Source organism: Cricetulus griseus, chromosome 7 (genome assembly GCF_003668045.3).
Source record: "Cricetulus griseus strain 17A/GY chromosome 7, alternate assembly CriGri-PICRH-1.0, whole genome shotgun sequence".
NCBI classification, from domain to species: Eukaryota; Metazoa; Chordata; class Mammalia; order Rodentia; family Cricetidae; genus Cricetulus; species Cricetulus griseus.
Window position 1 is genome coordinate 128383212 of NC_048600.1, and position 27699 is coordinate 128410910.

General features: G+C 56.9%; 3 protein-coding genes across 11 annotated transcripts in view; 2 read left to right on the forward strand and 1 right to left on the reverse strand.

Annotated features, from left to right (window-relative positions):
• The window catches only part of Tmem94 (transmembrane protein 94), a gene marked incomplete in the record, with an annotated part of 31438 nt that extends 27984 nt beyond the window's left edge, over positions 1 to 3454 (forward strand). For all 5 annotated transcript variants that reach the window (XM_027425675.2, XM_035448299.1, XM_035448302.1 and 2 more), the window contains 7 exon segments: positions 525 to 610; positions 871 to 952; positions 1218 to 1366; positions 1451 to 1545; positions 1657 to 1750; positions 1900 to 2070; positions 2367 to 3454. In XM_027425675.2, coding sequence (XP_027281476.1) covers positions 525 to 610; positions 871 to 952; positions 1218 to 1366; positions 1451 to 1545; positions 1657 to 1750; positions 1900 to 2070; positions 2367 to 2439 — 750 coding nt within the window.
• Positions 3275 to 16610, reverse strand: Caskin2 (CASK interacting protein 2). Of its 4 annotated transcripts, none has more exons than XM_027425676.2 (21): positions 16456 to 16610; positions 14794 to 15282; positions 14543 to 14587; positions 10913 to 10964; positions 10325 to 10422; positions 9811 to 9956; positions 9624 to 9719; positions 9395 to 9525; positions 8921 to 9029; positions 8505 to 8613; positions 8264 to 8358; positions 7629 to 7890; positions 7401 to 7522; positions 7257 to 7317; positions 7090 to 7178; positions 6861 to 6971; positions 6685 to 6786; positions 6429 to 6567; positions 4820 to 6289; positions 4507 to 4729; positions 3275 to 4202 (listed from the first exon to the last, which is right to left on the reverse strand). In XM_027425676.2, the coding sequence occupies exons 2-21, from the start codon at positions 14885 to 14887 to the stop codon at positions 4112 to 4114; spliced, it is 3645 nt and encodes a 1214-aa protein (XP_027281477.1). In that variant the 5' UTR covers positions 14888 to 15282; positions 16456 to 16610; the 3' UTR covers positions 3275 to 4111. The 4 variants fall into 4 exon arrangements, with proteins under 4 accessions (XP_027281477.1, XP_027281478.1, XP_027281479.1 ...); XM_027425677.2 differs by having other exon boundaries at positions 16409 to 16579; XM_027425678.2 differs by lacking the exon at positions 14543 to 14587.
• Positions 16611 to 17324: 714 nt separating this feature from the next.
• Tsen54 (tRNA splicing endonuclease subunit 54) lies at positions 17325 to 26091 on the forward strand. 2 transcript variants are annotated; one of them, XM_027425680.2, is made up of 11 exons: positions 17325 to 17524; positions 17823 to 17987; positions 18094 to 18157; positions 18247 to 18330; positions 18579 to 18677; positions 21072 to 21124; positions 23210 to 23308; positions 23453 to 24078; positions 24712 to 24772; positions 25070 to 25186; positions 25628 to 26091. In XM_027425680.2, the coding sequence occupies exons 1-11, from the start codon at positions 17460 to 17462 to the stop codon at positions 25776 to 25778; spliced, it is 1584 nt and encodes a 527-aa protein (XP_027281481.1). In that variant the 5' UTR covers positions 17325 to 17459; the 3' UTR covers positions 25779 to 26091. The 2 variants fall into 2 exon arrangements, with proteins under 2 accessions (XP_027281481.1, XP_027281482.1); XM_027425681.2 differs by lacking the exon at positions 17325 to 17524 and adding an exon at positions 17633 to 17728.
• The last annotated feature ends 1608 nt before the right edge of the window (positions 26092 to 27699 follow it).

Consider the following 27699-nt stretch of genomic DNA (forward strand, 5'->3'; position numbering starts at 1 on the left):
TTCTGGGCCTTCCAGACTTCATGCTTCCTGCCTTCCTGGCCTGTGGGAGGAACAAATGAAGCTCCCCAAGGCAGTTGAGTTGAGTTGGTCTCTGCTCCTTCCTAGAGGAGCACCGTGGGCATATGGCTTTGACTGATTCTCGCTTGTTGTAGGGCCTGAGAGAGGCCAGGCAGGACTGGCTCTTATTGTCCCTCTTGGTCCTCAGGCTCGGCACGCTACCTATGGCATCCGTAAGTGCTTCCTCTTCCTGCTGCAGTGCCAGCTGACCCTGGTGATCATCCAGGTGAGCCAGGGCCTACACAGCTATTACCTCTCTTTATAAGGGGGGGGCAGTTATGAGTCTGAGGAGTCTGGGGGGTGCCGTATAGCCGCACATCCTTGTAACCCTCAGCCTTGGAGATGGCCCCACTGGTAGAAGTGTCCTCTCTTCCCTGCTCCTCTCAGGCAAGATGTTGAGTCTGTTGGGCGAGGGTAAGGTAGCCTTGGGGTCCACAAATGTGGTTGTGTTTTCTTTCCTGGTTTAGTTCCTTTCTTGTCTGGTCCAGCTGCCACCGCTCCTGAGCACCACAGACATCTTATGGCTGTCCTGCTTTTGTTACCCTCTGCTCAGGTGAGAGGCCTGGACGTCCCTCTGTGCCCAGCCGGTGGGGGTGGGGCTGGGGTGTCAGCATGCATCCCAAGGGGACCAGAGTTTTCTGGCAAGATGGTTCAGGGGTTACCTGTGGTGCAAGGAGGCGCTGAGGCAAGGCCCCCTGTCTCATTACACCTCACTACTGGACTTGACCTCATCCCAAGATTCCCTGTAGGTGTCCCTTTGAGAGCGGAGAGACAGATAGTAACCACTGCCCCTGTACCCACACTTGATTTCAGCATCTCCCTATTGGGGAAGCCACCACATAGCTCCATCATGTCTATGGCAACAGGCAAAAACCTTCAGTCCATTCCTAAGAAGGTAAGTAAGGCAGGCCCAGGCTTCCAGGCTTCTCAGAGGGTCTGAGGGTTGGGCGTGGGAGTGGGCCTAACCTGGAAGGGACCCGGAGCGCTGACGCTTGGCTAGTGGAGCTGGCGGTTGAAACTGGAATTTGGTCCCTGGTCCCTATTCCCTGAGGCACGAGAGCTTGGGAAACACGGAAAGGATAAGCGGGAACGGATCTGCCTGTGGCGTGCGGAGGGCGGGCGCCTACCGTGGGACTGACTGCCCCTCCTTCCCGCCACAGACCCAGCACTACTTCCTCCTGTGCTTCCTGCTCAAGTTCAGCCTCACCATCAGCTCCTGCCTCATCTGCTTCGGCTTCACACTGCAGAGCTTCTGTGACAGCGCCCGGGCCCGCAACCTCACCAACTGCTCCTCAGTCATGCTTTGTAGGTGGGTCCTGGGGTTTCTCCCCACCGCCCCGGCCCGTCCTCCTGTGGGCCCTCAGGAGGCTGAGCCTTTGCCTTCCTTTGGCAGCAATGATGACAGGGCTCCAGCCTGGTTTGAGGATTTCGCCAATGGTTTGCTGTCAGCTCAGAAGCTCACAGCTGCCCTGATTGTCCTGCACACTGGTGAGGATTCTCCTCATTGGGGATGCTGACTGCCAATGGGGAAGCCCCAAGGTGGGAGGCAAGACTAGGGGCCAGTGGAAGCCTTGACACCCCATTGGCCAATCTTTCTAGTCTTCATCTCCATCACCCATGTACATCGCACGAAGCCTCTGTGGAGAAAGAGCCCCTTGACAAACCTCTGGTGGGCGGTGACCGTGCCTGTGGTGTGAGTAGTGTTTGATGGAGGGGCGCGGGACAGGGCAGGGATCATAGGAGGGAGAAGACGCTGTGACTGCCCTCCTTGAGCTAACTGTACTGGGAAAGCAGGGGACAAAAGATGACTCTGGCTTCACACAGGGCTGTTTTCTTCCATAGGCTCCTAGGTCAGGTAGTCCAGACAGTTGTGGACCTGCAGCTATGGACACACAGGGACACTCGTGTCCACTTTGGCCTGGAGGATGTGCCCCTGCTGACATGGCTCCTGGGCTGCCTGTCCCTGGTCCTTGTGGTGGTCACCAACGAGATTGTAAAGTTGCATGAGATTCGGTGAGCTCTGTCCCCTAAACCTATCACCCCCTTGTTGGCGTCCTGCTCAGTCCTCTAGTCTGAGGGGCTGTCCCAACCTTCTATTTCTTTCCTGGTGCTGCAGAGTGAGCCAGCTCCTCTCATACACTGTGCCCTGGTACAGCCCTAGCACTTTTACTTTTTGAGGCAGGCTCTCACTAAGTAGCCTAGATCCATCTTGGCCTTGTCATCCTCCTGCCTTAGCCCCCAAGAAGCTAGAATTACAGGCCTCAGCCAGCAGGCTGAGTTGTCAACTCTATTTTAATCTGTTTCTCCAGGGTCCGTGTCCGATACCAGAAGCGACAGAAGCTGCAGTTTGAGACTAAACTGGGCATGAACTCTCCCTTCTGAGCCATTGGCCATGGTGGCCGTCATTGCCCTGGTTCCTGGGGCTAGAGCCAGACTGACTCCTGAGTCTGGGGAGTTGGTATCATGAATGTTTCAGGGTTTGTCTTTGTGCCTCATGGCACTGGAGGCTCAGCTCCGGGCACTGGAGACCCTGCTGTCTTCCTGACTCTGGAGCTTTTCATGAAGGAGCCGAGAGATTGTAGCCATGGTTTGACAGGACTGCCCTGGCTCTTCCCCTGGCCTTGTCAGGGGCACTCTTGAATGTATGACCTCAGGCCCTTGGTAAAGGGACCCTCAGCCCCCTTCCCTGTGAGTGGCCTCTCTTTGGGGGTCCCCTTACCTGAAACCCTCCTTTCTTGCATCTGTGGCAGCCTCAGAGTGAGCCTCAGTCTTTGTCACAGCAGTGACTGCCGCAGACGCTGTGCCCTCTTCCCGGGGCAAGGGCTTGGCTGTGGTCCTGAGGCCCTCCCTTTCCTCTGGGCTGGAAGATGGAAAAGGGTCTACCTCACCCTGGAGACCCTGCATCAGCTGGTCATAAGTCGTCCACAGGGGACCCAGCCCAGGCTCTGTCCTTGTTCTGGGAGATTTTTTTTTTTACTTTTTTTTTTTTTTTTTTTTTTTTACTGGAAATGAGCCTTTTGGGAATGAATGTCAACTGGTTTATATTAAAATTGTAAATTGCTTAAGAAAAACCTGTGGCGGATCCATGAAACAACCATGAGAGGTTCCCCTCCCAAGACTGCAGCCGTCCCCCTCCACACGGGCGAGTGCCCACAGGTGCCGGTGAAAGGACAGTCCCAGATTTGGTCTCTGACGCACCAACGCAAACACAGCCCAGTCACGTGGAATGACACTTCATTGGTGTTAGTTCGGGAGGTTAATAGTTACAGAGCCTGGGACTGAACCAGCTGGGTCCTCCGGCAGGAGGTGGGCAGAGGGTTCGTCTGTGGTCTGAAGGCATTCCCTACTGCATTCTCTCAGGCAGTTAATAGATAGAATAAATTCCATTTAAAATATATGCATTTCTCTCTGCTTCAAAAATATTATATACAGTTGTAAAGGTTTGGGCACTGGGGATCTGTTAGTCGCACTGCCTCCCGTGTGGGATGTCCAGACAGGGTTAGGAGGTGACAAGGCCATGGCCACTGGCAGGAAGGCAAGCCCCTGCTGTGTATTTACAAGTCCTATGTACACTTGCACGGAGGGGACCAGGCAAGTAGGGCAGCCTCCTCACAGCCTCACAGAGCCCTAGAGCAGCTCAGTGGGTGGCCAGAAGAATTCCCTTAAGCACTGAGAAGTCAGACACAGGTAGGGAGATGGATCCACAAAGCCCTGCTGCCACCTCCTCCCAGAGGAGAATGCTCTTACCAGGGTCCCTGTTCAGGGGCCAAAGCTGAGCAGTCAGCTGTACACGGGAGGGGCTTTGCTCCCACACAGCTGAGGCCCCTCAGTCAGGTTCTGACAAGTCTTCTCAGCCCCCTTGGGGGTCTGACAGCTACTGCTTAAAGTCTAGGAAGGTCTCTGCTGTGGAAGGATAGGTACTCCAGCCCAACCAACCCTCTTCCTGTTCCTGGGGTGGCAGGGTAGTCTTCCATGTTGGGGTGGCAGGGTAGTCTTCCATGTTGGGCCACTGGTGGTACCACAGGAGGGAGGGAGGGTCACAAGCCAGCCTTGCTCAGTCCAGCATGGCGTCCAGCTGGTCAGCCAGAGCATCAAACATGGTGCTGATGTCGTCCAGAATGTGCTTGGTGGAGGCCGCTGTGGGACTGTTGCATCAAGGGAAAGCCTTAATGAGACGGGCCGTGGGTCTGCTGCTTGATGCCGCTTTGTACCTTACCTCTTACTGTTTGCAACCTCCCAGTAGCAGCAGTTACCACCCTTCCCTTACAGGTGAGTTTAGAGGCTCATGGACAAAGGAATGTGTAAGTAACAGTCACCAGGAACCTAAAACTACTAGGCCCTGACATCCATCCCACTAGAGGCCTCGATAGCCCCAGACTCTGCCTGCAGCGTCTCCTCCCAACGCTCCCAAGCCCAGCCCCACCCCCAAGCACCCAGCACCCAGCTCACCCCTCCTGCTCCTCCGTGCCAATGCTCTTCTCAGCTGCTCTCAGTGCAGCCGCCAAGGATGAGCTGGTTTGCTCCAGTCTCTGTTGGGCCCGGCCTGGACACACAGGCCCAGTACTTTCAGGCCTTGGAGGGGGAACCGGGCGGGGGCCGAGCCGGGCAGCCAGCTTTGGGCCAGAAAATACCAGCTGAGTACAGGCCACAGACACAGGCTTGGGAGTTGTTCCTGCAGAGACAAAGGTGACCTGCCCTGTGACTTGGCTAGATGTGACCCTGCACACAGCAGCCTTCCCTCCACAGGCCTCTCACTTGTTACCTGCTCCAGGCACTTTGAGGAGGGCAGCAGGGGCAGCTGGAGGCTCCGTCTCCGCACCCAGCCGATTGCCTGTTGCCAGAGCTGGCCCTACAGAGGTTCCTTGGTGGCCGGGGGGCTGAGACTTGGGGCTGAGACTTGGGGCTGGAGTCCCTTGAGGTGGAAGACTGCTAGGCTCAGACCGTGGAGGGTTAGGGGAAGTTGGAGGAGATTCACAGGGGTCCTGGGAGGCCAGGGGAGGGGAGGGGCTAGGAGTGTCACCACCCACTACCCCAAAGGCCAGCAGCGCGGTCTGGAGTGGCTCTCTCTCTTTACATTTGGGCCTCCGTTTGACAGTATCTGACTCTGTGAGGTTGAAGTCAAGGCCAGGCAGTACAGGTGTCTCCCGGGGTGGGGGACCAGCTGGCTTTGGACGCTGCTTGATAGTCAGGTTCCCTTCCTCTGCGAATGGCAGCCCTTCTCCGGAGCTGCCCCGAGATGGGGGAGTCCCCTCAGGCCCAGGCTCCTCCTCTTCTGTGTCCGACACAGGGCCAGTTGGGGCAGAGGGGCCAGGGGGCTCCGAGGGGCCAGTTGGTTCACTCAGTGTTCTTCTCCGGGAACCTGTGGCCCCTTCCTTGGGTCCTGGGCTTCCCTCCAGTGAAGGTGGCTCGGTGGGGCCAGAGACCGAACTGAGGCGCTTGGGGGGTGGGGGTGGGGGACCTTTACGACGGGCACGGAGGGCAAAGGACTGGCTTCGGGGGGTCCCTCGAATTGGGGTCAGGCTAGGGCTAGTCCGGGAAAGGGTGCAGCGTCCTGGTCTCCGAGTAAGGGTGGCATAACTGCCCAAGGCACTACCCACTGGTCCTTCAGCCTCCCCTTCAGCTTCCCCCTCAGCAGGGCCCGGGCGGCTCAGGCTGTGTGACCGGCGTTTGGGCCGAGGTGGGTCTGGAGGAGCGGCAGGCGAGCCAGCCAAGTAGGAGAAGGCCCGAGGAGCACCAGGGGGCGGCCCTGGGGCTGGGCTAGAGGGTGAGCTCTGAGGACACATAAAGACATAAGGGGCAGGCCCTTGGCCAGGGAGTGGGGGGCAAAGCTTAGAGGGGCGCTCTGTACCCTCTGGAAGGTTCCTCTCCTGCGGGGCACTGGGGTCACCAATACTGGGCTGGGAGACAGGCTGCTCCTGTGAGTGCCCAGATCCCCGTGAGCGGGCACCAATGCTCTCCTGGCTGGGAGAACGAGCAGGGGGGATGGGGAGTGGTTCTGGGCCGCCTCCTGCCATAGCTGCCTGTAGCTCTGGGCTCAGCTCACTGCCCTGAAAGGTGAGGAGGCGAGGGCCAGACACAGCTGGACCTTCTCCATTCTCCAGGCCTTCAATGGCCATCAGCTCTGGACCCCTGGTCAGCCGGCGTCCGCCCTCACCCAGGGCCTCCCCATGCAGCAGGCCGCGCCGAAGTTCTGCCAGTCGCCTCACACCAAGCATGAGTTTCTTCTGATGCCCTGGAAGGGTAGACAGAAGCAGATGGGTTAGCTGGGTCCAGGGCTGTCCCGTTTGCCCTGGATAGACCCCCCTTTCCCTTCTCTCAGAGATGCTGGATTGAGGCCAGGGGCTGCCAGGAGGCCTCAAAGTAGTCCTCACCCAGCTTGTTCACGCCTATCTCCTGCAGCTCCTCCCAGGTGAGATCGGCCACCAGCCCCATGGAGTCGTAGCCACTGCTCACCAGCTGTTTGTGATACTGTGGCAGCCCCAGTGCACACAGCCACTCCAGCAAGTCCACCTGGAAGAGTGCCACCATCAAAACCTGGCTCTCCCCAAGCTAGAAAGGAAGCTTGCCCCTTCCCAAGGCCACAGCCTTGGGCAAGAGCCAAAGGCCCCACCCCGTCCACCTGCTCACCGGGATATAGTTGGGTAGCCACTCGGCAATGCTGAGCTGGGCAATCTCTGAGGCGATCTTCTTCCGGTGCCCAGGTTTGGTCACCCCAATGGCCGTCAGGTCCTGTCACACAGGGCATGGACATCAGGACCCTCCTCTGCCTGCTGGGCCCTCCCTACACCTGCTACAGGACTTACCTCGGGTGTCATTCGACTGATGGTTGGCACATCATAGCCAGCCTGCAGGAAGTGGGCAGTGTAGCCCTCCAGCTGGAACTCACTTAACCAGTTATGAATGGCCTGTGCATCCTGGAGCATGGAGTGAGGGATGGAGAAGTCGTCTGAGAACCCAGGGCCAGGTCTAAGTGGACACTAAAGCCTTCAACCCTGCCAAGGCCTGAAGCACGCTTCCTGGTAGAAGCCTCACCTTCCCCTCCAGCAGCTGCTCCGGCCTCACATCCTGAGTGAAGGTCTCCCCGGAGCGGTAACTGGCCAGAGGGCGGTGGCTCAGGTTGTCTTCAAGGAAGGAGAGAACCGGCATCAGAAGTGGTGGGAAGGGGCGTGGCCAATACCAGTCCCATTTACCCTTCTTACCTGCCAGGGATGGGGCGTGCAGACCCGACAGTACCTGGTCCTCACTGGCAGAGGGCAGTGGCTAGAGATAGAAAAAGCCTACTCCGTACATGGAAAACAGGCAATGGGCAGGCCCTGACCAGGCCCAGGTGTCCTCCCTCCTACCTGAGCATTCTCAATCAGGAGGCCAGTGCTGTGGCCATTGGTGCCTTCAGAACTCTGCCCACTGCCAGCACTGCGGATGCTGCCTACGCTACCCTCACTGCCCACGCTATTCCTGTCACCTGCTGCAGGGGGCAGAAAGAAGCATGAAGGTCAGAGGTGGCATGGCTAACAGCTGACCGGCAACTTGCCAGCGCCCAGTGCCCCGCACTGCCTCCTGGGAGAATGTACCTGGACTGTCTGGGCTGAGGCCCACCCGAGAGAGCTGGCCATAGGTGAGAGACTGCAGGGGATCATCAGGAGAGGGCTGTGACATCCGGGAGAAGCTTGGCCGCAGCAGGGTAGGTGCAGAGGGGAGACGGGCCACAGGTATGCCCGCCCGCTTGCTGACCACCTCAACGATGCCCGGGGGGAAGTAGCCTACGCGGTCTGTGCCTCTTTGGCTCTCATGGATGTGGCCCTTCCAGCGGCCATCGGGATGCTGTTCAAGCACCTGTTGTGACAGGGTGTGGGTGGAAAGGACAGCCCCTATACCAAGCAAGTGGCAGTGGCTGTCTCTGTAAGCCTGGTCCAGAGGGCCTGGTCCAGCTCTTCCCCGCACATCTCCTTGTACCACAGGGGGTACAAACAATGATATTCTTATTCCTAGCTCTACCACTTGCTAGATATGTGACCTGGACAAGTCCATTTAGTTTCTCTAAGCCTCAAATTTGCCATCTAAAAAGAAAATGGTACCAATGTTCCCCAGATTTAAAAAGGATTATATGAAAGAGTATATAAGGATTTAACTTGGCCTATTTCCACAGCAGATGCCCAAGTAAGTCACAGCAATTGCTTGTGTTATAAAGGATGTATGGGCCCCTCACCGTGATGACATCTCCTGCCCGGACATTGAGAGCGGTGGGGTCGTGAAGGTTCCAGAAATCCTTAAGTGCTCGAACCTTCAAGATCCCTGAAGCCTCTAAGAGAATGGGTAGGGCGGGTGTCCATTATGGGTGTCCCCTGCTGACTCTGCCACCACACCCTGGTACCCAAGGTAAAGCTCCCGGCCCCAATCCCCTCCCCCAGCCCCGTTCCTCCTCCCCAGGTTTTCTCCCTCCCACTCACCCCGAAGTAGCTGCTTGATTTCCCGGCTGGCCTGGGAGGTGGTGAACTGATTCACTATGTCCAGGGCCGTCTGGTTGTATGTGTTCCGGATATTCACGTCCACACCTCCCTGGGGTTCACAGTATCACAAGAGTATATCCCAAGCACTTTGCTTGACATTTCTTCTCTAGTCCCCCCAACTACCCAGGAGGTAGGTGCTATTTATGAATGTCAGGTCTTAGAGATGAGACGTTTCAGACACCAGGTTAAGCACGAGCTACTAAGAGACAGACTTGGTGTCTAATCCGTCGGGTCTGCTCTCCAGCCTTTAGCACCGCTCAGAGGAAGTGAGACCTTTTCCCCGAGCCCCACAAAACATCATGGGCTTCCCAGCTGCCCTCAGCACATAGCGGTAGACTCTTTGTGCCCATACCCACCTCTAGGAGCAGCCGCACCACCTCGGTTTTGCCGTATAACGCAGCCTCATGGAGGGCGGTGCCTGTCTTGGTCTGACGGTTGATCTCAATACCAGCTTTCAAGAGCTGCCTGTGGCGGGCAGGGGTGTGAGGAGGCTGGGTAGGGGCAGAAGCTGATTGCCAGGGGTGTGGGGACTGTGGCATTAAAACCAAGAATGGAAACAGCAGCAGAGGACTGGAGAGACCACTCAGTGGTTAAGGTGTGCTGCTCTCAGAGAGCCCCGGTTCAATTCCCAGCAACCAGCAGCTCATAACACCTGGAACTCCGCTCTATGGTCTCTTGCAGGTAATTACACTCACGTGCACATAGCCCCTCCCCACGACCCCAGAACACATGCATATACACGATAATAATAAAAGCAGCGGGAGGCATTGCTTAGAAACTAATGGTCCCACAGGAAGAGGTTGAGGAAGTGGGTGGGTCCCCTGGGGTACCTGATGACTTCTCTGTGGCCATTCTTGGCAGCCAAGTGCAGGGGTGTGGTGTAGTTGGGGTCACACGGGTCCTTTGCTTCTCCCTCCAGCAGTGCCACACATAAGTGGCTGTTCAAGAGCAGCTGGGCCACCTACAGTGTGCGGTACCCAGTTGTAGCCTCCTCCTCAGACTAAACAGAATCCAGCACCCAGCACCCAGCACCCAACACCCTGGGGGTATAGACCTCACCTTGAGCCGTCCAAATTCACAGGCTAGGTCTAGGGGTGTCTTCTTCAACTTGTTGACTAGGCATGGGTTAGACTGGTGCTGGAGAAGCATTTCTGACTGGGATGGGGAAGCCAAGTCAGGAAGGCTGCTAGAGGCAGGCCCCTGCCTGGCTCCTTGCCCCCACACCCCCTCAGGCTGGCTCACTTACCACCTCATAATGCCCATACTGTGCAGCCAGGTGCAGAGGGATCTGGCCGTCCAGCGAGGCAGCATTGACAGCCGCAGAAGCCCGAAGGAGCAGCCTCACAGGCTCCAGCCGGCCCTGCCAGGCTGCATAGTGTAGGGGACGCATGCCTGGCAGGGGGAAAAAGAGATCCTAAGCAGGGTCAAGGGGATCTAAATGGAGAATGGAGCCGCCCTGGCTGGAAGGGAAGAGCTCCACACAGCAATGCTAGCTTCATCCGGGTGTGGTCAGAAAAAGGTCCTAAGTGGGGCTGAAGTCAGAGTGCTCCCTGTGCCCACCACAGATGATCTACAAACCCAGGACAGGACTATAACGTCCCTGAGCTTCCTTGTCTAATTAACAGGAGATCTGAATTACACACTCTCTCCAGAAGGAATCCACACACCCCTCAGTATGTTCAAACAGGAGCGAGCTCTGGTCCCCAGGGCTGCAGTGGAGACCTGCCTTTCCCACATGGTGCCATACATTGGGCTCTCACCATTGCTGTCTTTGATGTCGACAGTGGCTTGAGCCTCCAGCAATAAGGCTATGAGCTCCAGGCTGCCCCCCAAGGCAGCATGGTGGAGAGCAGAGAATCTGGCATGGGGGACACAAAACAGGGGGGTGTCAGTGAAGAGTCTCCCACCCCAAGCTCATTCTGGGGGCCGGCAGTGATGGGTTACTTGCCCCCCTGTGCCTGCCAGCCCTGCCGTGGGAGCGCACAGCAGCGGGGCCACAGCATGAAAGGGCTCAGTGTCTTGCCTGAGAGGCCCATTTGTCTAACATCCCCCACCCAGCCTGCCCAGAGGAGGGGGCCGTGGGAGCAGCAGCCTGAGGGCTCCTACCCTCCAGGGAGAAAAGGGGCCCTGGAAGAATCTGACCCAAGGGGGCCCCTCCTCTTGCTCAGGGCTAACTCCACAGGCAGGTGGGTGGGCAGGACCCCCTCCCTCTGGCCCTACACAGGCAGGATCCAGGGCTCTCGGCAAACACACTTCAAGGGCCTAGTCTGAGGGAGGGGACTGTGGGTTCCAGGGCCTTTTCCTCTCACCCAATCCCAGGGCCCCACTCTTCCCCAGGCAGCACTCACCCATCGGCATCCTGGTAGTTGATGTTGAGTCTCTTCGTGGAGCCGAGGAGCTCTGGAGGGTCAGGGGAGGGGACATCAGGGCACATGGCACCATCGTCTGTGTCCATACCCTGCCCTCACCTGGCACTCCCACCACCCACATCCAAGGACCCAACCGACCTTTCGGAGTACAGAAGAGCACCTGGCCCATGGCCTTGTACAGGTCCTGTCCCTATGGCCCAAGGGCGATGAGTACAGGAAGCCACTGTAGCAGCAGCCTGGGTTCTCTAGAGCCCCTGCCCAGCTTGTTTATAGAAGCCAAAGGGGGCGGGAAGGGGTATTGGCATGACATGCCTTCAATAGGACAGGCCCACGGGGTGCATGGTTGGCATTCCTGCCTGAATGGGTTAGGGAGAGTCATATTGTCCTATTGGGCCAAGGGGAGCAGGCATTGAAGGAATGGAGGGGGCCGTAAGGATCCAAGGGCACAGAGAAAGTTGTTGACAAGACTCGGCTCCAAGCATCCCTGAGTAGGGCCCGGTGGGCAGGGCCATATAGAATATACTGACACCAGCCCAGTTCCATGTGCCAGCCCTGCCAATTTGGGCAGGCCATTTAACCTACAGGACTTGGTCTCCACAAAAATAGGTTGATCATAGAATCTGTTCCCAGAAGTTGTCAGGACAGTGTTTGTCCCTTGTAAGCACATGAATGATGACAACCACCACAGTATAGTGCTCCTTACATGTTGGCCATGACACTGGGGCACCATACCCAAACTGTCTTCTGGCATTTCCGTGCCTCTCTGTCTGCTTGGGGAACACCTGCCAACTCGATGCCCATAAACTTTGACTTGGTGGGCCCTGCCTCCTGGGACAGGACACATGCAGGGGAGAGCCCAGCGGCATGCAGACCATGCTAGGGAGGTCCTTGAGGTGCCGGGAAAGGAGAGGCCTTGTCACAGGGAGCCCCTGCATCCTGCTGGAACCCACCCTGCTTGGAAGGAGTGGGCCTGGCTTAGCCCAGGCTGGGAAGGGTGCCAAACATGCTGGTCCAGGCCTGCCCCCCAGGCCCAAATACCCCAGCAGCCTGGGAAAGGCTGGGGCTCATTCCACCAGGGAGGGAAGTGAGGGACAGGGAGGGAGGAGACAGATACACATGAGGAGGGGCTGAAGGACTACACTAAAAAGGTAAATACAGAACCAAGAAGGGGCAGGAGAGAGAATGTGTGGGGGCTGCTGGGAGTTAGCACAGGCCTGCCAGCCTTCTTCTCACGTCCTCTGACAGTTCTTGTAAGACAGAACCTTTGCAGGGGGTCAGTAGGGGAAAGAACAGGAGCTACAGAAGCAGGAAGTGCACAGCCTTGCAACTTTGGCCGCCAAGGTGCCTCTTTATGTCGCAGTGAAGACAAGGTCCCAAGAGAAGAGAACAAGAGTCCTTCATAGAGCCCTCCCTTCACTAGCCTGTCTAGGATGGGGCAGCTAGGTGGCTGGATGTGTCCACTCTAGGGAGGGGCAGACAATGTGACAGGAGGGACACAGGAACAGGGGCAGGGCCAGATAGGTGGCTCTGTTCTTTCCAGAACAATAGCCGGAAAGGTGGTGGAGGAGAGGCCCAGAGAAACTGGGCTTGGGACCCTGGCAGGAGGGCGGAGGGTCCTGGTTCCGGGTGGTGGCTCCAGTCACTTCCACTGTGGCATAACCTTCTTCCTCAGCCTGGCCCTGGGGCTGGAAGGGTCACCCCTGTCTCAGGCCCAAGCAAAGGATGTGAGTTCAGCTAGTCATCCCAGCCCATCCATTTCCTCTAGCCAAGAAAGGAGACCTCAGAGAAAGGAGATGGGGCGGGGCGAGGGAAGGGGCAAGGCCCATGCAACGGCCCCCTCCCAGCAGCCTGGTCCTGAAGAGGACCTGGAAATATCAGCTAGGGGCTTCCAGTCAGTGCAGCAAGAGGAAAGGGGGCGCCCTGATGACTGGTGTTCAGTGGTTTGCGTTGGTACGGGGGCCCTTCATCCCTCTGGAAGAACTGCATTGCAATCAACTAAACTTTATCATCCACGGAATCGCAGGCTCTTTAGCGTAACTTTAACCTGGGGGACTCTAGGCGCTTACAACACCCCTAGGTGACACTGACAGAAATTAGTGATCACTGTGGGAACACAAAGGAAAGCACACAGGCTTATCTCTCATCTGACCCCAGGGCTATGTGACCTTGGGCAAGTCACTAACCTTTGAGTGTCACTTTCCTTATCTGTGTAATGGATACAGAAATACCTACCTGACAGGAAGCAAGGGGGTTACACTATTTCATAAACTCCCAGGTTTACAAAGGTCACCTGTGATCTCATTTTTGTCACCAGCTTCTCTGGCTTCTCAGAGGACAAAGAAGGGAGACCTGGGGCAGGGACTTAATAAGGAGGCTCAGGCCTGTCACCAGTGTCTGCACCTGTGTGTTGTATAGGTGAGGGAATCCACACCATGGATGGAGGGAAGGAACTTCATCCCCTAGACTTTGCCACGGGACAGAGAGAACATTTTTTGGAGCCCACATGCCTAGTTGTGAGGTTCCCGCCACCAGCCAACCCTCCTACTGCCCTCCAATGGGCCTCCCTCTCTAAGGCAGCCAGGGCTGAGGCCAGCAGCAGTGTGACCAAGGCCCCACTGGGCAGGTGGCCAAAAGCAACAGAGGTGAGGGGGAGGAGAGTTGCTTCTACTTAGCCCTTCAGGCCCTCTCCTGGGGATCAATTCGGCACCTTCCTTCTATCTTGTTCACCCTCATGGTGTCCCCAGGATAAAAGGACCTAGGGGCACAGCTCCACCTCATGGCTGGGTCTCCACCCTGCTGTGCAGGTGGGTGCACGCCATTAACGTCTTTCCTTTTGGCACCAACACCCCAAGGCGTGGGCGGGAATAATAAGACATCTCCAAGTAGCCTGGGGATTCCTTCCTGTGTACCAGATCCAGGTGTGTCTTGGGGTTAAAGCCCCAGTGCTACAGCAGAGACCCTCCCCTCAGGGTACACTTTCTCTAGCCCCAGAGGAGCAGGAATAAATACCCACTGATTTAAGTCCTGGAGGAGATAAGCCTCATGGTCTGGAAGAACCCAGGGTCCAGAAGCCCAGCATCCAGCCCTGACTGCCCTGTCAGGGATAGAGTCCTCAAGTGCTGTGGAAACAGCTAGAAAATTAGCATCGGCCACATACTCCCAAGGAACACAGACAGGTGATCTAGGGAGAAAGGACCTTTATCTCACACGTTGTTGTTAGTCCCTGGGAAACTGCTCTCTGGGAATTTGGTGACTGTGATAAGGTACTTGTGTGCCAAGTGTGAAGTCCTGGGTTCCAAACCTGACAGAGACAGCCCCAAACCAACCAACCAGCAACACTAACAGCTGTTTCCAAAGAGGTTTTACAAGACAAACACAGGACACCGGGAAGCTATAGTTGTATGTGGATGGGTTTAGGGGTGGTCTTGGCCCTCTATTCAGCCTTTCCCACCCCATAATCAAGTCCCATGGAGCCAAAGGACACATCTGAAAAGCCAGATACCAACAGGCAACCTCTCTTGGGCTAGAAGCTTGGTCCAGATCTTAGAATAGAGCCTGGCACACAACAAACAACAAAAACACAAACCGAATGTACTTCAATATGCTCACTTTGCAGGCCAGGATCCCACGGCTCAGAGCTGTTAAGTGACTTGCCTGGAGACACAGAGCAAGAAGGGACCCATTTTCCTCTCTGGCTGTCTTACACTGAAGCACTTCTTGTCTACAACAGCACAGTCCTTCTTTCTCAAGTCTGCAAATTGAAGTGACCCTCCCCTCCCCCTCCCCCTCTGAGCTTCTCTCTGTAGCCTCAGTACTCAGAGAACAGCCTCAGCTGGATGGTCACCTCACCAAGGACTCACTTGTTTTTGCAGCCTTCACTTTAGCCACCAGTTTCTGCACACAGGTCACATCTCCGTTCTTGACAGCAAGGATCAGGTCCTGTTCACGACCCATTCTGACTACTGCGCCGGGCTCTGGGATTCAGAGTCCAGGAAGAAGCAAAACGCTGCTCCAACAGAGCGTCAGTTCACCATGCCTCAGTGCTTCGGGGGACTCCTGGTCCTGGGGGAACAAGTCTGGTGGCCCAGGCAATGGGCTGCTTGTCAGGCAGAGATATAGTCCCTCAAGGTGCTCCAGGAGCTGTCACCACCGGCAGGAAAGCCAGTCTCTAGGGGGTGGAGACTGGAAATCTGGACTAAGATCAGCCTGCAGCTTCCGACGGCCTTGGGATGGGCTGCAACTGGGCCCGCCAATTTTCCTGGGTTAGCTCGGAAGCTCCAATGCCCATCCAGAGAGCAGTCACCATTCCCTCTGGCATGAGGCAGCAACCTCGGACAAGTCCTGGGGGTCTGGAAAAGGTACACACAGGTCCTCTGTTGAAAAGCTGGGTCACAGCCAGGAAACAGGACACAAGAGGAATAAAACAGGACCTTTAGAGAGCCCCAAGTTACTATGGCTGCCCTGGGAGTCATGGAGGGTCTGAGGCACTCAGGGAGGGGAGGAAGCTGCTGTACTTGATTGAGAGAAGTTATACGCAAAGGGGAGAGGGGTGGCGTTGCAGGAGGGAGGGGCTGAGCACCGAGTAGCAAGCACCTCAACCTTGGGCAGGAGGGGCCCTGGCAGCTGGAGACACTGGGGTAAGCAGGGCCAGCAGCCCATTCTCCACAGCCCCAGGCTCTGACACCCACAGACGATAGGCGGGGCCAGGAGGTAGGGCCTGGAAGAGTGGCCCGGGCAGACGGGCAGGGGTCACTCCCGTCCAAGGTGTCTGTCCTCAGACTCCTCACTGCCTGGGCTCCACTCCAGTAAGCGAACATCCCAGCTCTCCTGAGAGGGTGGAGTGGGGGAGCTTATGGCCCTCATTTTCTGGGGGAGGTCTACCTGTCGGATAGGAAGTTCTACAGCACCTGTTGCTAACCCTTCCTTGCTGCTGCTGGCGTGAGGGAGCAGCTGGGTAGAGATGAGGACAGGGCTTGGACACTGCTAGCCAACTGCCTCCCGAGCCTGAACCTGAAAAACCCAGACCCTGGACTTCCCGCAAAAAACCTTAAGTCAGTTCCTCGGTGGCGGTGATTTTGCTGCCAGAATCTTGTGGCCCGAGACTCGTGCAGGCCTGGGGCCCAGGTGGGGAACCCCTCATTCCTCCTAAGTCCCAAGCCCCAGCCGGAGGGCACTCCTCCTCCTCCTCCTCCGCCTCCTCCAAACCCGCGACCCGCACCGGGGGAGGGTGCTGCTGGCAGTGCCTGGGGTCGGCGGGCTCCCCCGCCCCTCGGAATGCCCCTCCAGCGCCGCGCAGCTCCCCGCAGCCAAGCCCAGCCCCGGCCGACCCGGGAACAAAGCGGCAAGAGGGACCCGGAGAGCCAGGAGTCCGAGGGACAGAAGGAGGAGAACGACGAAAGGGGGGCTCGAGCAAGGCGGAAGGAGCAGAGAGATGGAGGCGCCCGCCGAGCAGACGAGAAAAGTTAGTTTGCGAACCTCTCAAGCAAGGGCTCCGGCCCCCAGCCCGGGCCCCGCAGTCTCACCTCTCCCGGGCGCCCCGCCGGGGGTCCGGCTGGCGGTGCTCAGTCGCAGGCGCTCGGGACGCTGGTGTCCACTGTCCCCCCAGCCCCTTTCTCCTCCTTCCCAAGGCCGGCTCGGCGCCTCCCGCAGGAAATCCCGCCCCTCCCCCGTCCCTCCCGCCCGCCGGATCGGGATCTGGGGACCGTCCCAGCCGCACAGTGGGTTGTCAATCAGCGCCCCGGGCCCCGCCCCAACCCTCACTGGGCCCCGCCCTCGCCAGCCCGTCGGGACCGGAGCCGCGGGATCCGCGCATGCGCGCAGGTGAAGCTGCCCACTGCGGGTGCCAAGTGGCTTCGCGCCACTCTGTGTGTCCCGGCTGGGGATCCCGGGAGAGCTGGGCTCCAGTCCTGACCAGACAGTGAGGCGTGAGTGGGTAGGAGAGGAGAGAGGATGCTTTGGCGGCCGAGGACCCGGTGCACTAGGGGCGGGGAGCGCTGCCTCTTACTGCGCCCCCTCTTTTCCCGGGCTGCCCGCGGCGACCTTCGTCCACGACCGCAGTCGCTGACCCGCGGCGGCTGGCCGGGGCAATGGCGCCACCTAGCGGCGGGCGCGAGAAGGACCCGCGGTGTCCCGGCGGGGACCCCAGCCTTGAGGAGGTGCATTGCGAGGCCGGGGTGGCGATTCAGCACCAGGGCGAGCCGGACAGCGCCTGCCACCCCTGGCCTTCGAACCCGGCTTGGGGCCCCTCCTGCAGGAACTCCGGATGACTCCGGACCACTCCTGTCGTTCCCGCGTGGCCTCCAGCTTGCAAAGCTGGCATTCGAGGACTCGCTGCCCTCCCTCCTCCGCGCCTCTCTCTCCTCCTGGCGGTCGAGCACTAGGCGGCTCGGGGCTGCAGAGCGGAGGGTCACGCACGTGACTGTCCACCCCGCACTCCCAGACGCCAGGCGGTGCTTTTACTGGAGAGGGGCCCCCGGAAGCGCTGCAAGCGGAATGGGCGAGTTTCCGCACGTCCGGAAAGCTGCAGATGGAGCTCGCTCCCGCGGACCGAGGGACACGTGCGCAGACAGGCGCTGCCGGGACACGGGGCAGGCAGGTAGCGAGGCGCGAAGCCAGGGAGGGGGTGGACTTGCGCTCGCGACTGGAGCGCAGGTGGCCTTCCGCGGGCGCTAGGACCGCGCGGAGCTCCGGGAGGGGGCGGGGCTCGGGCGGTGCGCGCGCAGCCGCAGACGGCGGCCCGATGGAGCCCGAGTCCGAACCCGCGTCCGTGGAGGTTCCCGCGGGGCGTGTGCTCAGGTGCGGCCGCCGGGCCGGGGCGGCGTGGGCGGCGTGGGATCGGGGCCGAGCCGGGCGGCCGCGGTGCTGACCGCGCGTCCCCGCCTCTCCCCAGCGCCTCGGAGCTGCGCGCCGCGCGCTCGCGGTCCCAGAAGCTGCCTCAGCGGTCGCATGGCCCCAAGGACTTCCTCCCCGACGGCTCGGAGGCCCAGGCCGAGCGGCTGCGCCGGTGTCGCCAGGAGCTGTGGCAGCTGCTGGCGGAGGAGCGCGTGGAGCGCCTGTGAGAGGGGCCGGGCCGGGTGGGCCGGGTGGGCCGGGTGGGCCGGGTGGGCGGAGGCCGGGGACTGCCCGTGCAGACCCACCGAGACCCCGCCCCACCTCCCCAGGGGCAGCTTGGTGGCCGCCGAGTGGAGACCCGAGGAGGGCTTTGTGCAGTTGACGTCTCCTGCGGTGAGCGGGGCAAGCGGCTCCGGGGCTGGGGCGGGGGCGGGGACCCCTTCCTCTGTCCCCTCAGCCGCCCTGTGACACCTGCCCCACAGGGGAAGTTCTGGCAGACCATGGGCTACTCAGAGCAAGGGCAGCAGCGGCTTCACCCCGAAGAGGCCTTGTATCTGCTGGAGTGTGTGAGTGGGGTCCCGGGGCCGTGGGGAGGGATTCGTTTTGGTGGATCAGAAAGAGTCAGAATCACCTTTCCAGTGAACTTCCAGGGGGACTTGGAGAGCAGAAAAGAATGCCACCCAGGCAGCTGGGGTCCTCGTTGGTCATTCGTGATGCTGGGTGTTTGGGGAGAGGGTCAGAGCCAGGAGGTTGACCCCCTTCATCAGTGGATGGAAGGATACACACAGCTAAGCTCCTGGTCTTCTGTTTCCAGGGTTCTATTCAGCTCTTCTACCAAGACCTGCCACTGTCTATCCAAGAGGCCTACCAGCTGCTGCTGACTGAGGACACCTTGAGTTTCCTACACTATCAGGTATCAGCCCCCCCAGGAGCCTCCCATCTGTGGAGCCAATGAGTAGTGACAGGTACCCCTGAGGAGCAAGCACGCTCTCATGCTTAGGCTGTCGAGAGTTTGAAGCCTGGGCCTATAGTCAATGGAGGCAATTGGATAATAAAAAGTTGGTAAGTAGCAGGCATGGCGGCCCACACCTTTAATCCCACACTCGGGAGGCAGGGGCAGGTGGGTCTCTGTGAGTTCAAGGTCAGCCTGGTCTACGGAGCGAGTTCCAGGACAGCTCCAAAACTACAGAGAAACCTTGTCTTGAAACCCCCCCCCCAAAAAAAGAACAAAAACGTTGATTTTTATAGAGAATTAAGTGCTAGGTAGAAGAAAACTTAGGAAAGAAAAAAGATCTATCCTGCAGTGTTCTTTCAGGTGAGAGAAGGTAGGGGCTGGGATGGGGTGGCAGTGGCGGAAAAAGCTATCTCAGGACTGTGAAGATGGAGGAGAAACATATATACAGAAGGACACCCCCCATCAGGAATGTTTGGGAGAAAGAACAGATGGGTTGCTCCCAATGGGTTGGATGTCTGAGAGAATCAAGGCTTATGCCAACGTGACCAACATGTGTATTCTAGCTGGGAAGGCAGGCAGGCACACACCCCTCCCCCACTCCTCACAGCAGGGAAGAATGGAACTAATCAAAAATGTTCTGTTTCATACAAAGTAATGTTGAGGTGCTTCTTGGACATCCAACAGGATTGCAGGCACACAGTAGATATATAACCTGAAATGTAGGGTGAGTTCAAAGCTAGAAGTATAATCTTGGATGTTTGTAAATGGTGGATGATGTGTGTGTGTAAGCCATTGTCTCTGAGGGTGTGCCATGAGCAGGGGGCTGTGACCTGGAGCTCACAGATGTGGGAAGGTTAGTGAAGAGACAGGACCCATCCGAGGAACATCTAGGGAAAAAAAAATGGGAAGTGATGTCAAAGAATCTATCCCCTTTTTTTTTTTTTTTTTTGGGAAACAGTATCTTACTGTGTAGATCAGCTGCTTAGGAACTCACTCTGTAGACCAGGCTGGCCTTGAACTCACAGAGATCTGCTTGCCTCTGCCTCCTGAGTGCTGGGGTTAAAGGTGTGCACTCTTTTAAGGAGAAAACAATCAATTATGTTGAATGCTGGGAAGAGATTGGGTGAGATAGGAAAAACTTCTGGGTTTGGTCCTCTGATCGAAGCAGGAACATGAGGAACATGTGACTGCTTACCAGAGACTATTCTCATCAGGTCTGTGGAGGCTTGGTTAGGCGGGGTGATGTCTGTCACTGTTTTGCCTAGATTTTAATGTCAACATATTCTATGACAGGAGGCCCATCACTGTATTTTTTTGAGATTTGTATTGTCAGTAAGTTATTGGATGTCACTTGTGTCCAGAGTAAGAGACAGAATTCAAAGAGTGGAACCTCCTTGGGAAATGGTGTTTGCTTATTTATTTTTAGTGCTACTGGAGAATGAAGCCAGCAGCTCATGCATGCTAGCAAACACTCTTGCACTGAGATGTAACCCCTGCCCTCTGTTTATTTCCTGAGACAGGGACTTTTGAAATTGCAGTCTGGCCTTGAACTCACTCTGTACCCCAGACTGGCCAAGAATTTGTGATTCCCCTACTTCAGCCTCCCTGGTATCTGGGATTACAAGCTGCTTGAGCCAGGCTGGGTGGTGCACGCCTTTAATCCCAGCCCTCGGGAGGTAGAGGCAGGCGGATCTCTGTGAGTTTGAGGCCAGCCTGGTCTACAAGAGCTAGTTTTAGGACAGCCTCCAAAGCCACAGAGAAATCCTGTCTCAGAAAGAAAAACAAAAAAGCTTGAGCCAGTATGCCTGGTGAGGATAGTTTGGATATATAATGGAATGTGGTCCAAGCAGTCCCTAGGTTTGGCACCTGGAGCTATATAGGATAGAAGGTTTTGGGAGATATAGGAAATGACTTGTGTTTAGAAAAACAACTAAGTGACTACAGAATGATCATCCAAGCCAGGCGGTGGTGGTGCATGCTTTTGATCCTATCACTGGTGAGGCAGAGGCAGGTGGATCTCTGTGAGTTCAAAGCCAGCCTGGTCTACAAAGCAAGTTCCAGGACAGCCAGGGCTATACAGAGAAACCCTGTCTCTCGGGGCAGGTGTGTGTGTGGGTGGGGGTGGGGGGAATGACGACGACAATAGGATGACAACAGAACCGATGGACAAATGGATATCTAAACCAGGTGTGGTAATATGTGTTGTAATTCTAGCACTTAGAGGTAGAGAGAGTAGTTTGAGGCCAGCCTGGTCTACATAATTCCAGGATAGCTAGGGCTGTGTAACAAAAACCTTTCAAACAAACATGCAACAGAAAGAGCATCTAAGATTTCCTTCTTTGTTCTCTTGAGGTCTTCAGCCACCTGAAGAGACTAGGCTATGTGGTTCGTCGGTTCCAGCTAAGGTAAGTCCTTCCTTTGATTCCCTTTCACTGTGTTCCTGGGACCTGGCCGACAAAGTTCTCATGTGAAAAGTGGCCTCCCCTTACCTGGGAGCTTTGGCTTCGGTGTGGCTTCGTGGGTCTGAGCTAAAGGTGTTCAACTGAGAGGCATGTGGAGATGAATTCCATCACTGCACCTTCTCCTGGGTTGTCAAACTGGGCCCCAGCTTGACAGATAGTGACCAAGTTCCTGCAGCTCACTGTGAGCATCGAGACATAGGGCTACACTAGCCAATGCCTGGCCTGTAGGTGTGCACTAACCAGTGCCTGGTGTGTAGGTGTGCAGGCCAGTTTGTGAGGCACGTTCATGAATGAGGAGCTGGTGAGGCATTTACAATTGAGGTGGGTTTCACATTGCTTATGCTGGGCCAGATCGCCCTTCATTACCTAGTGGTCCAGCTTTGCCGAACGCCACAGCCACTTTCAGACTTACAGCAGAAACTGTTGTAGCCTCTGCAGTTACACAGTCTGTCCCCAAAACTCTAAACCAGCTCCCCAGAGTGGTACGAGTCCTAGGAAGATGGGCATGGCTGTGTGCAGAAATCCGTCCCTCCTGAGAATATTCTGTTACTCTGGACATAGTATTACTGAGTACCTACTCATGCTAGGCCTGAACTCCATGGCTGAGGAAGAGCAGAAGAGTCACAGAACACCATCACTTTGCAAAATTGGTACTTGAAAGGCTTTAGGGCTCAGCAGTGCAGACCTACCACCACAACTGGTTTCTCATTTAAAGCAGTGCCATCACGTAGGTCTTATGTAGTAAACATGTCCTGGGCTGTAATGACAGCACTTAAAATTTCATTTCATAATTTTAATTGGTTTAGATTAAATTTAGTGAATAGATGCTGTGACTACTCACTGTATGGCACCTGAACTGTGCAAGCATTGGGAACTGTAAAAATTCATAGTGGCGATGTTGGGGAGACTCACTGCAAGTACAAGGACCTGAGTCCAGTCCCCAAAGACGGGTGTTTGTCTTTGTATTCTCAGCACTGGGGAGGCAGAGGCAGCCGGGTCCAGTCAGTGAGCTTCAAGCCAACTAGAGACCCCACCTCAAAAAAACGTGATAGACAGCTCCCAAGGAATAATACCCAAGGCTCTCCTGTCCTCTGCTATTCTCTCTCTCTCTCTCCCTCTTTCTCTCTCTATCTCCTCTCCTCCCCCTCTCTCCCCCTCTATCACACACTCCTCCCCCATTCCTCACAGCAGGGAAGAATGCTGTAAAGATAAGTGACAAGGGTCTGAGCCGACAATGTCTTAGTGAGGGGGGGGATATTTTAGAGTAGTGTGATAGTATCATGTCAGCTCTGGCAGGAAACAAAACAAAACCATACAGAGAAACAGTAGTATGTGCAAGAAATGAAAACGCACTGCATGTCGAGTGCTAGGGCAGCCAGGGCCACACAGAGACACTGTCTCAAACAAACAAACAAACACCCCAAATAAACAAAAAAGAAAGGAAAATGTCACCTGTGGAAATCCAAGGTTTTTGTTTTGTTTTGATTTGTTTTTTTTTTTTTTTTTCCGAGGCAGAGTTTTTCTATGTAGCCCTGATATCCTGGAACTTGATATTGTAGACCAGGCTGGTCTCGAAATCAGAGACCTACCTACCTCTGCCTCCTGAGTGCTGGGATTAGAGGCATGCACCACCACTGTCTGGCTCAAGGTGTTTGTTTTCATCTTTGTTTTTTTCTGTATTTTCCAAGTTTTCTATTGCCTCTTGGTTTTTCTCCCCAGTGATTGAAGATTGACTTGTTTCCTGTAGCACTGGGGTGTAGCCAGGGCCACACACCTCCGAACTCCTAGCCTGATTAGTCATGCATTGCCAGCTCTTTAGGAGTATGTGGTCAGAGGTGATATTGGTGATACTCAGGGGACCTGGGCAAATGGGTGACTAGGCCCTTGTGGCTGTTCCCAGGTACCCTTCCTTTGGGTATGGATCTGCCTTTGGCCTCTGACCGGCCTCTTGGCCACTCCCTCCCAAGCCCCTCAGGCAGCACCAGTCTGAGAGGGGATCTGTTGCCTGCCTGCTGTTCTCTCCCACAGCTCTGTCCTGTCACCTTATGAGAAGCAGCTTAACTTGGACGGCTATGCCCAATGCCTGGAGGACGGGACTGGCAAGAGGAAGAGGAGTTCCAGCTGTCGGTAATTTCCCCTGTTGTTGCCCCTCTCCCCAAAGGAGACTGGAATGTTCTCACAGGCTTGGGGAGACAGCAGGGGGTCCACCTCAATTCCAGTGAAACTGTAGCCAGGGACAAACATGCTGCTTTTCCTCCCTGTGTCTCTAAGGTCTGTTAATAAGAAGGCTAAGGCCCTGCAGAATTCCCTGCCACCCATGAGTCTGGCAGCCTCCAGTCCACCTGCCTGTGACCAGAATAACCAGTACCCAGAGAAGCCCCAGGAGTCAAGCCCCAGGAAGGGCTCAGGACTCTCCTTTCAGATTCAGGGGTCTTCAGAGCCTTGCCCTGCTCTGTCTAGGGAGGATGTGGGGTGTGGCCAAGAGAATGACACAATCCAGAATGGAGCCAAGGGGGCTCCTAAGGCACGCTGGAACTTTGAGCAGATCTCCTTCCCCAACATGGCTTCAGATAGCCGCCACACCCTCCTGCCTGCCCCAGCCCCAGAGCTGCTCCCGGCCAATGTCATTGGGCGAGGGACAGATGCTGAGTCCTGGTGCCAAAAGCTGAACCAGCGGAAGGAGAAGCTTTCCCGGAGAGACCGGGACCAGCAAGCATCGGTCCAGCAGTTCCGGGAGGATGTGAACGCAGATCCCGAGGTGCAGGGCTGCTCCAGCTGGCGGGAGTACAAGGAGCTGCTGCAGAGGCGACAGTTGCAGAAGAGCCAGCCCCGCCCTCCACACCTTTGGGGCCAGTCTGTTACTCCCTTGCTCAACCCTGATAAAGCAGATTCCCCAGGTATCTCTCCCCGCCCCCTGCTATACCCATAGGCCCCTGGGATCATAAGACTTGAAAAGGATGTTTTGACCAGGGTTGGCTGAGGCCTAAGGTATGAGAGGAGAAGACGGCAGTCAAGTGGGCCCAACACAGACTCTTCTGTAGGTCCCAGAAGAGCCCTAGGGGAAGGTTTTCTGATGATTTGTTACCCAGTGACACTTGTGGGGGATGAAGATTGTACCTGCATCCTTAAGATCATACCCAAGAATGCTGGATGGCTTTGCCAGCCGCCAGCTATGGGCCCGTCCCCTTCGCAGCCTGTTAGCAGGAACATGGTGGCACCAGAGTTTTCAGCCAAGTAAGAGGAAAGCTCAGTGTTTAAACACAAGGAGCTGAGTATGTGGCCTGAGCTAAGTGTAGTGCCAGGTTCAGAGCTCTCCAAAGGCATCATGGGAACATGGTAGATTGGGAGGTGAGTAGAGTAGGGTTACCAGGTAAGTGTGTTCTAAATACTGCTACTGTATGGGGCATACCTTAAACTAAACACCTGGTAAATCTGGTGGCCCTAACCTGATTAGCAGACTTGGCAGTATCACAGGAATGTGTAGGAAGTTGACTCCCGTTCTCTGCATCTTGCTTTCACTGCCCTTGTAGCCACGGTCCTTCAACACATCTCTGTGCTGCAGACAACACACCTTCCTGATGGAGGTTATGGGTGAGTCTCAGCTGTGCTCACTGTCTCCGTGACATTGGCTGCCAGGTAGAGCGACAGCTGGGGTTTGATGCCTGGAGTTGGGTGTGAGTCTGAGGATCACCCCAGGGACACCTGCCCACATACTTAGCTTCCAGTGGCAGCTACTGTCATGTGCGTCTAGGGGAAAGGAAGAGTGACAAGGTGGTGGCTATATCCCTGGTGAGGCTGTTTTGTAGAACTGGTCGTAGGAAAGGGTTTGGTGTAGAGGGAGGTGAGAGAAGACTGTCCTTGTCGTAACATTTCTTATTTGGTCCTCAGGCTGCTGGAGAAGTCCAGAGGCTTGGAGATCAGCTTCGACGTTTACCAGGCTGATGCTGTGGCTACGTTCCGAAAAAACAACCCTGGCAAACCCTATGTCCGAATGTGCGTTAGTGGGTACGAGATGATGGAGCAGAGTACCTCTGGCTGCCGCCAGCCCACCCCTTGATCCCTGCCACCATTTTGCCAGCTCCCGAGAAGGATCTGAAGTCCTGAAGATTAAGGGCCACCTATCTAAGGCCATGTGGCCAGTTGGTGCCATAGGAACCCAAGCTTCCAAACCCTCGGCTCCTTGTTACTGGCATCTGCTCTTTAGTCCTGGGCTCACTCAGCAGGAGGGAATGATGTGAGGGGTTTCCTGGCTAAGGGTGCTGACAGCCCATACCTGCTGTCCTCTACTCAGGCTCTCCTGAAGAGCCCATCAAAGCCATGGAGTTTGTAGACAGCAGAGCCCAGGGGCCAGTATCCCTAGCTTTTGTCTTACAGCCTTCTTGGCTTACACTCAGGGGGCCGTGGTTGGGCTATGGCTATGTCTCAGTTTAATGTTTATTCCTACAGATTTGATGAGCCTGTCCCAGACCTCTGCAGCCTCAAGCGGTTGACCTACCAGAGTGGGGATGTTCCCCTCATCTTTGCCCTGGTGGATCATGGTGACATCTCCTTCTATAGCTTCAGAGACTTCACACTGCCCAGGGATCTGGAGCACTGAATACACAGCTCTGGGGATTGGCCTTTTCTGGGGGACTTGGACTACTCTCAGGGACCACGTCGGCTGACTCCTGTACAGGACTCGGGCCTGGAACTGCCTAGGCCAATGTGGTCTACAGCTCTGGGGATCTGCTGTTTGTAGGGGAGTGAAGCCTTGCCCCATGCCCTCTTGCCTGACAGTGACCCCCTTGAAACTCAGGACTTGATTTCAGAGGCCCAGGAAATGGGGCAGAAGAGGACTCTGTGCCTTTAAACGGGGGTGCCTGCTTCGTGCCATAAAGCCAAAGCCATTAAAAGAGATATTTTCTGCTGTGGTTGGATCTACTTACTGGACTGACCCTTCCCCTCATTCCTGATTTGCCCACTCTGGGGGGAGGAGAGAGCCCGTGGGAGAGCATGGCCATGACTTTGAACACCGAGGTGTTGGGCTGAGGGATGCCCGAGGATGTCCTGTTTGTCCTAACTTGAGTGCAACTGGGTGGTGGCTGAGAGTCCCATGTTGGTTTGGATTGGACCCTAGCCACTCAGAGGTTCCTTCCCCGTGTTACTCCAAGCCTGTCCCTAGCTTGGACTAAAAACTAGCCTAGCTGCAGTGGATCTCCGGGCACCAGTCCACCTCTCTGAAGACGGAAGTGGGGGCTCCCAGCCGTGGGTAGGCGTCTTGACTCTAAGCCTTCCTTCCCATCCCGCCTACTCTTGGGTCTGAACCGTGCACCTGCCGGTCAGTCTAGTTAGAAACGCTCTTTTGAGGATGCCACGTAGCTGGACAGCTGCGGGAGGAACCTTTCCATCCTGGAGAGTACCCAGGGACTACTTCCTCTTCCAGGAGGTGGTGGGACCCTGGCAGCAGTGTGCAGACGTGTGACCAGGTGTGCGCAGGTGAGGGCGGGGTGGAGCTGACGGCACTAGGTGCGCCTCCTCGCTGCTGCCCCGCCCGCGCTGCTGGGGCCTCGATTGGCCAGAGCGCGGCCCCCGCCCTCCAGGGCTCCCAGGCGGCGCCCCCGCCCGGTCGGCTCAGCCTAGGGGGTGGGGCCGGGGGCGGGGCGCTGGCTCAGCAGGCTCGCCCTATATGTAAATCGAGGCGGCTCCGCCCCCCGCTCGCCGCGCCGGAGGTGAGCAGGAAGGAGACGGCCGCCCTGCAGCCCGTGGGCCGGCGCCGGGAACCGGAGCGGCGGGTGACGGGCGCCGAGGAACGCCGAGGCCTCGGGCAGGGCCCGGCCCGCGAGTGCAGGTGAGCCTACCTGGCTTTACGCGGCCCTCGGGGGCGCGGACCATTGGGGGCGGCGCGGCGCGGGGATCCGCGTCCCCTGGGCTTCCCCGGGCGGGTCGGAGAAGGCAGCGCCCAGGTCTGCCCTGCTCGCCCGGATCTCCGACGTTGGCTCGTCCCGGAGAAAAGGCACCTGTAGAAAGTGGCTCTGAGAACTTGTCTTTTCCTGTTTCGCCACACGGATTGCCAAACTTGGGACTCGGGTTTGCACAATCGCGTTGGCTTTCGGGAGCAGGGAACAGGTGTCTGGCCCGGCTGGGTGCGGGGGCACCGTGAGCGGACACCCGGTCCCGGACCCTCGAGCGAGGCCCCCGGACGCAGAGCCGGGCGGCTGCGCTCCCCGTGACCCGGCGTCCGGAGGAGCGCCTTACCTTGGCGGCTCAGCGCTCACCTCTGCCATCTGGGCGCTCTCCCTGCCCGCCCTTTGTGCCTCCTAATCCCCGACGCAGGAAGTCCGCCGTGGGACCTGGCGCCCTCGTGGACCGGGCGGGGACGGGGTCTCCCCACGGCCTTGGACACCCGTAGGCGACGGTGTTGAGACCCAGGCTGTTTACACTGATGGGTGGGGGTTTCCCTGGGGGACCCGGCAAGGAGTGGGAAATTCTTGCGGAAGAAAGTGTGCTGTGCTTTTACTCAGTCTGGACGGTGGATGGAC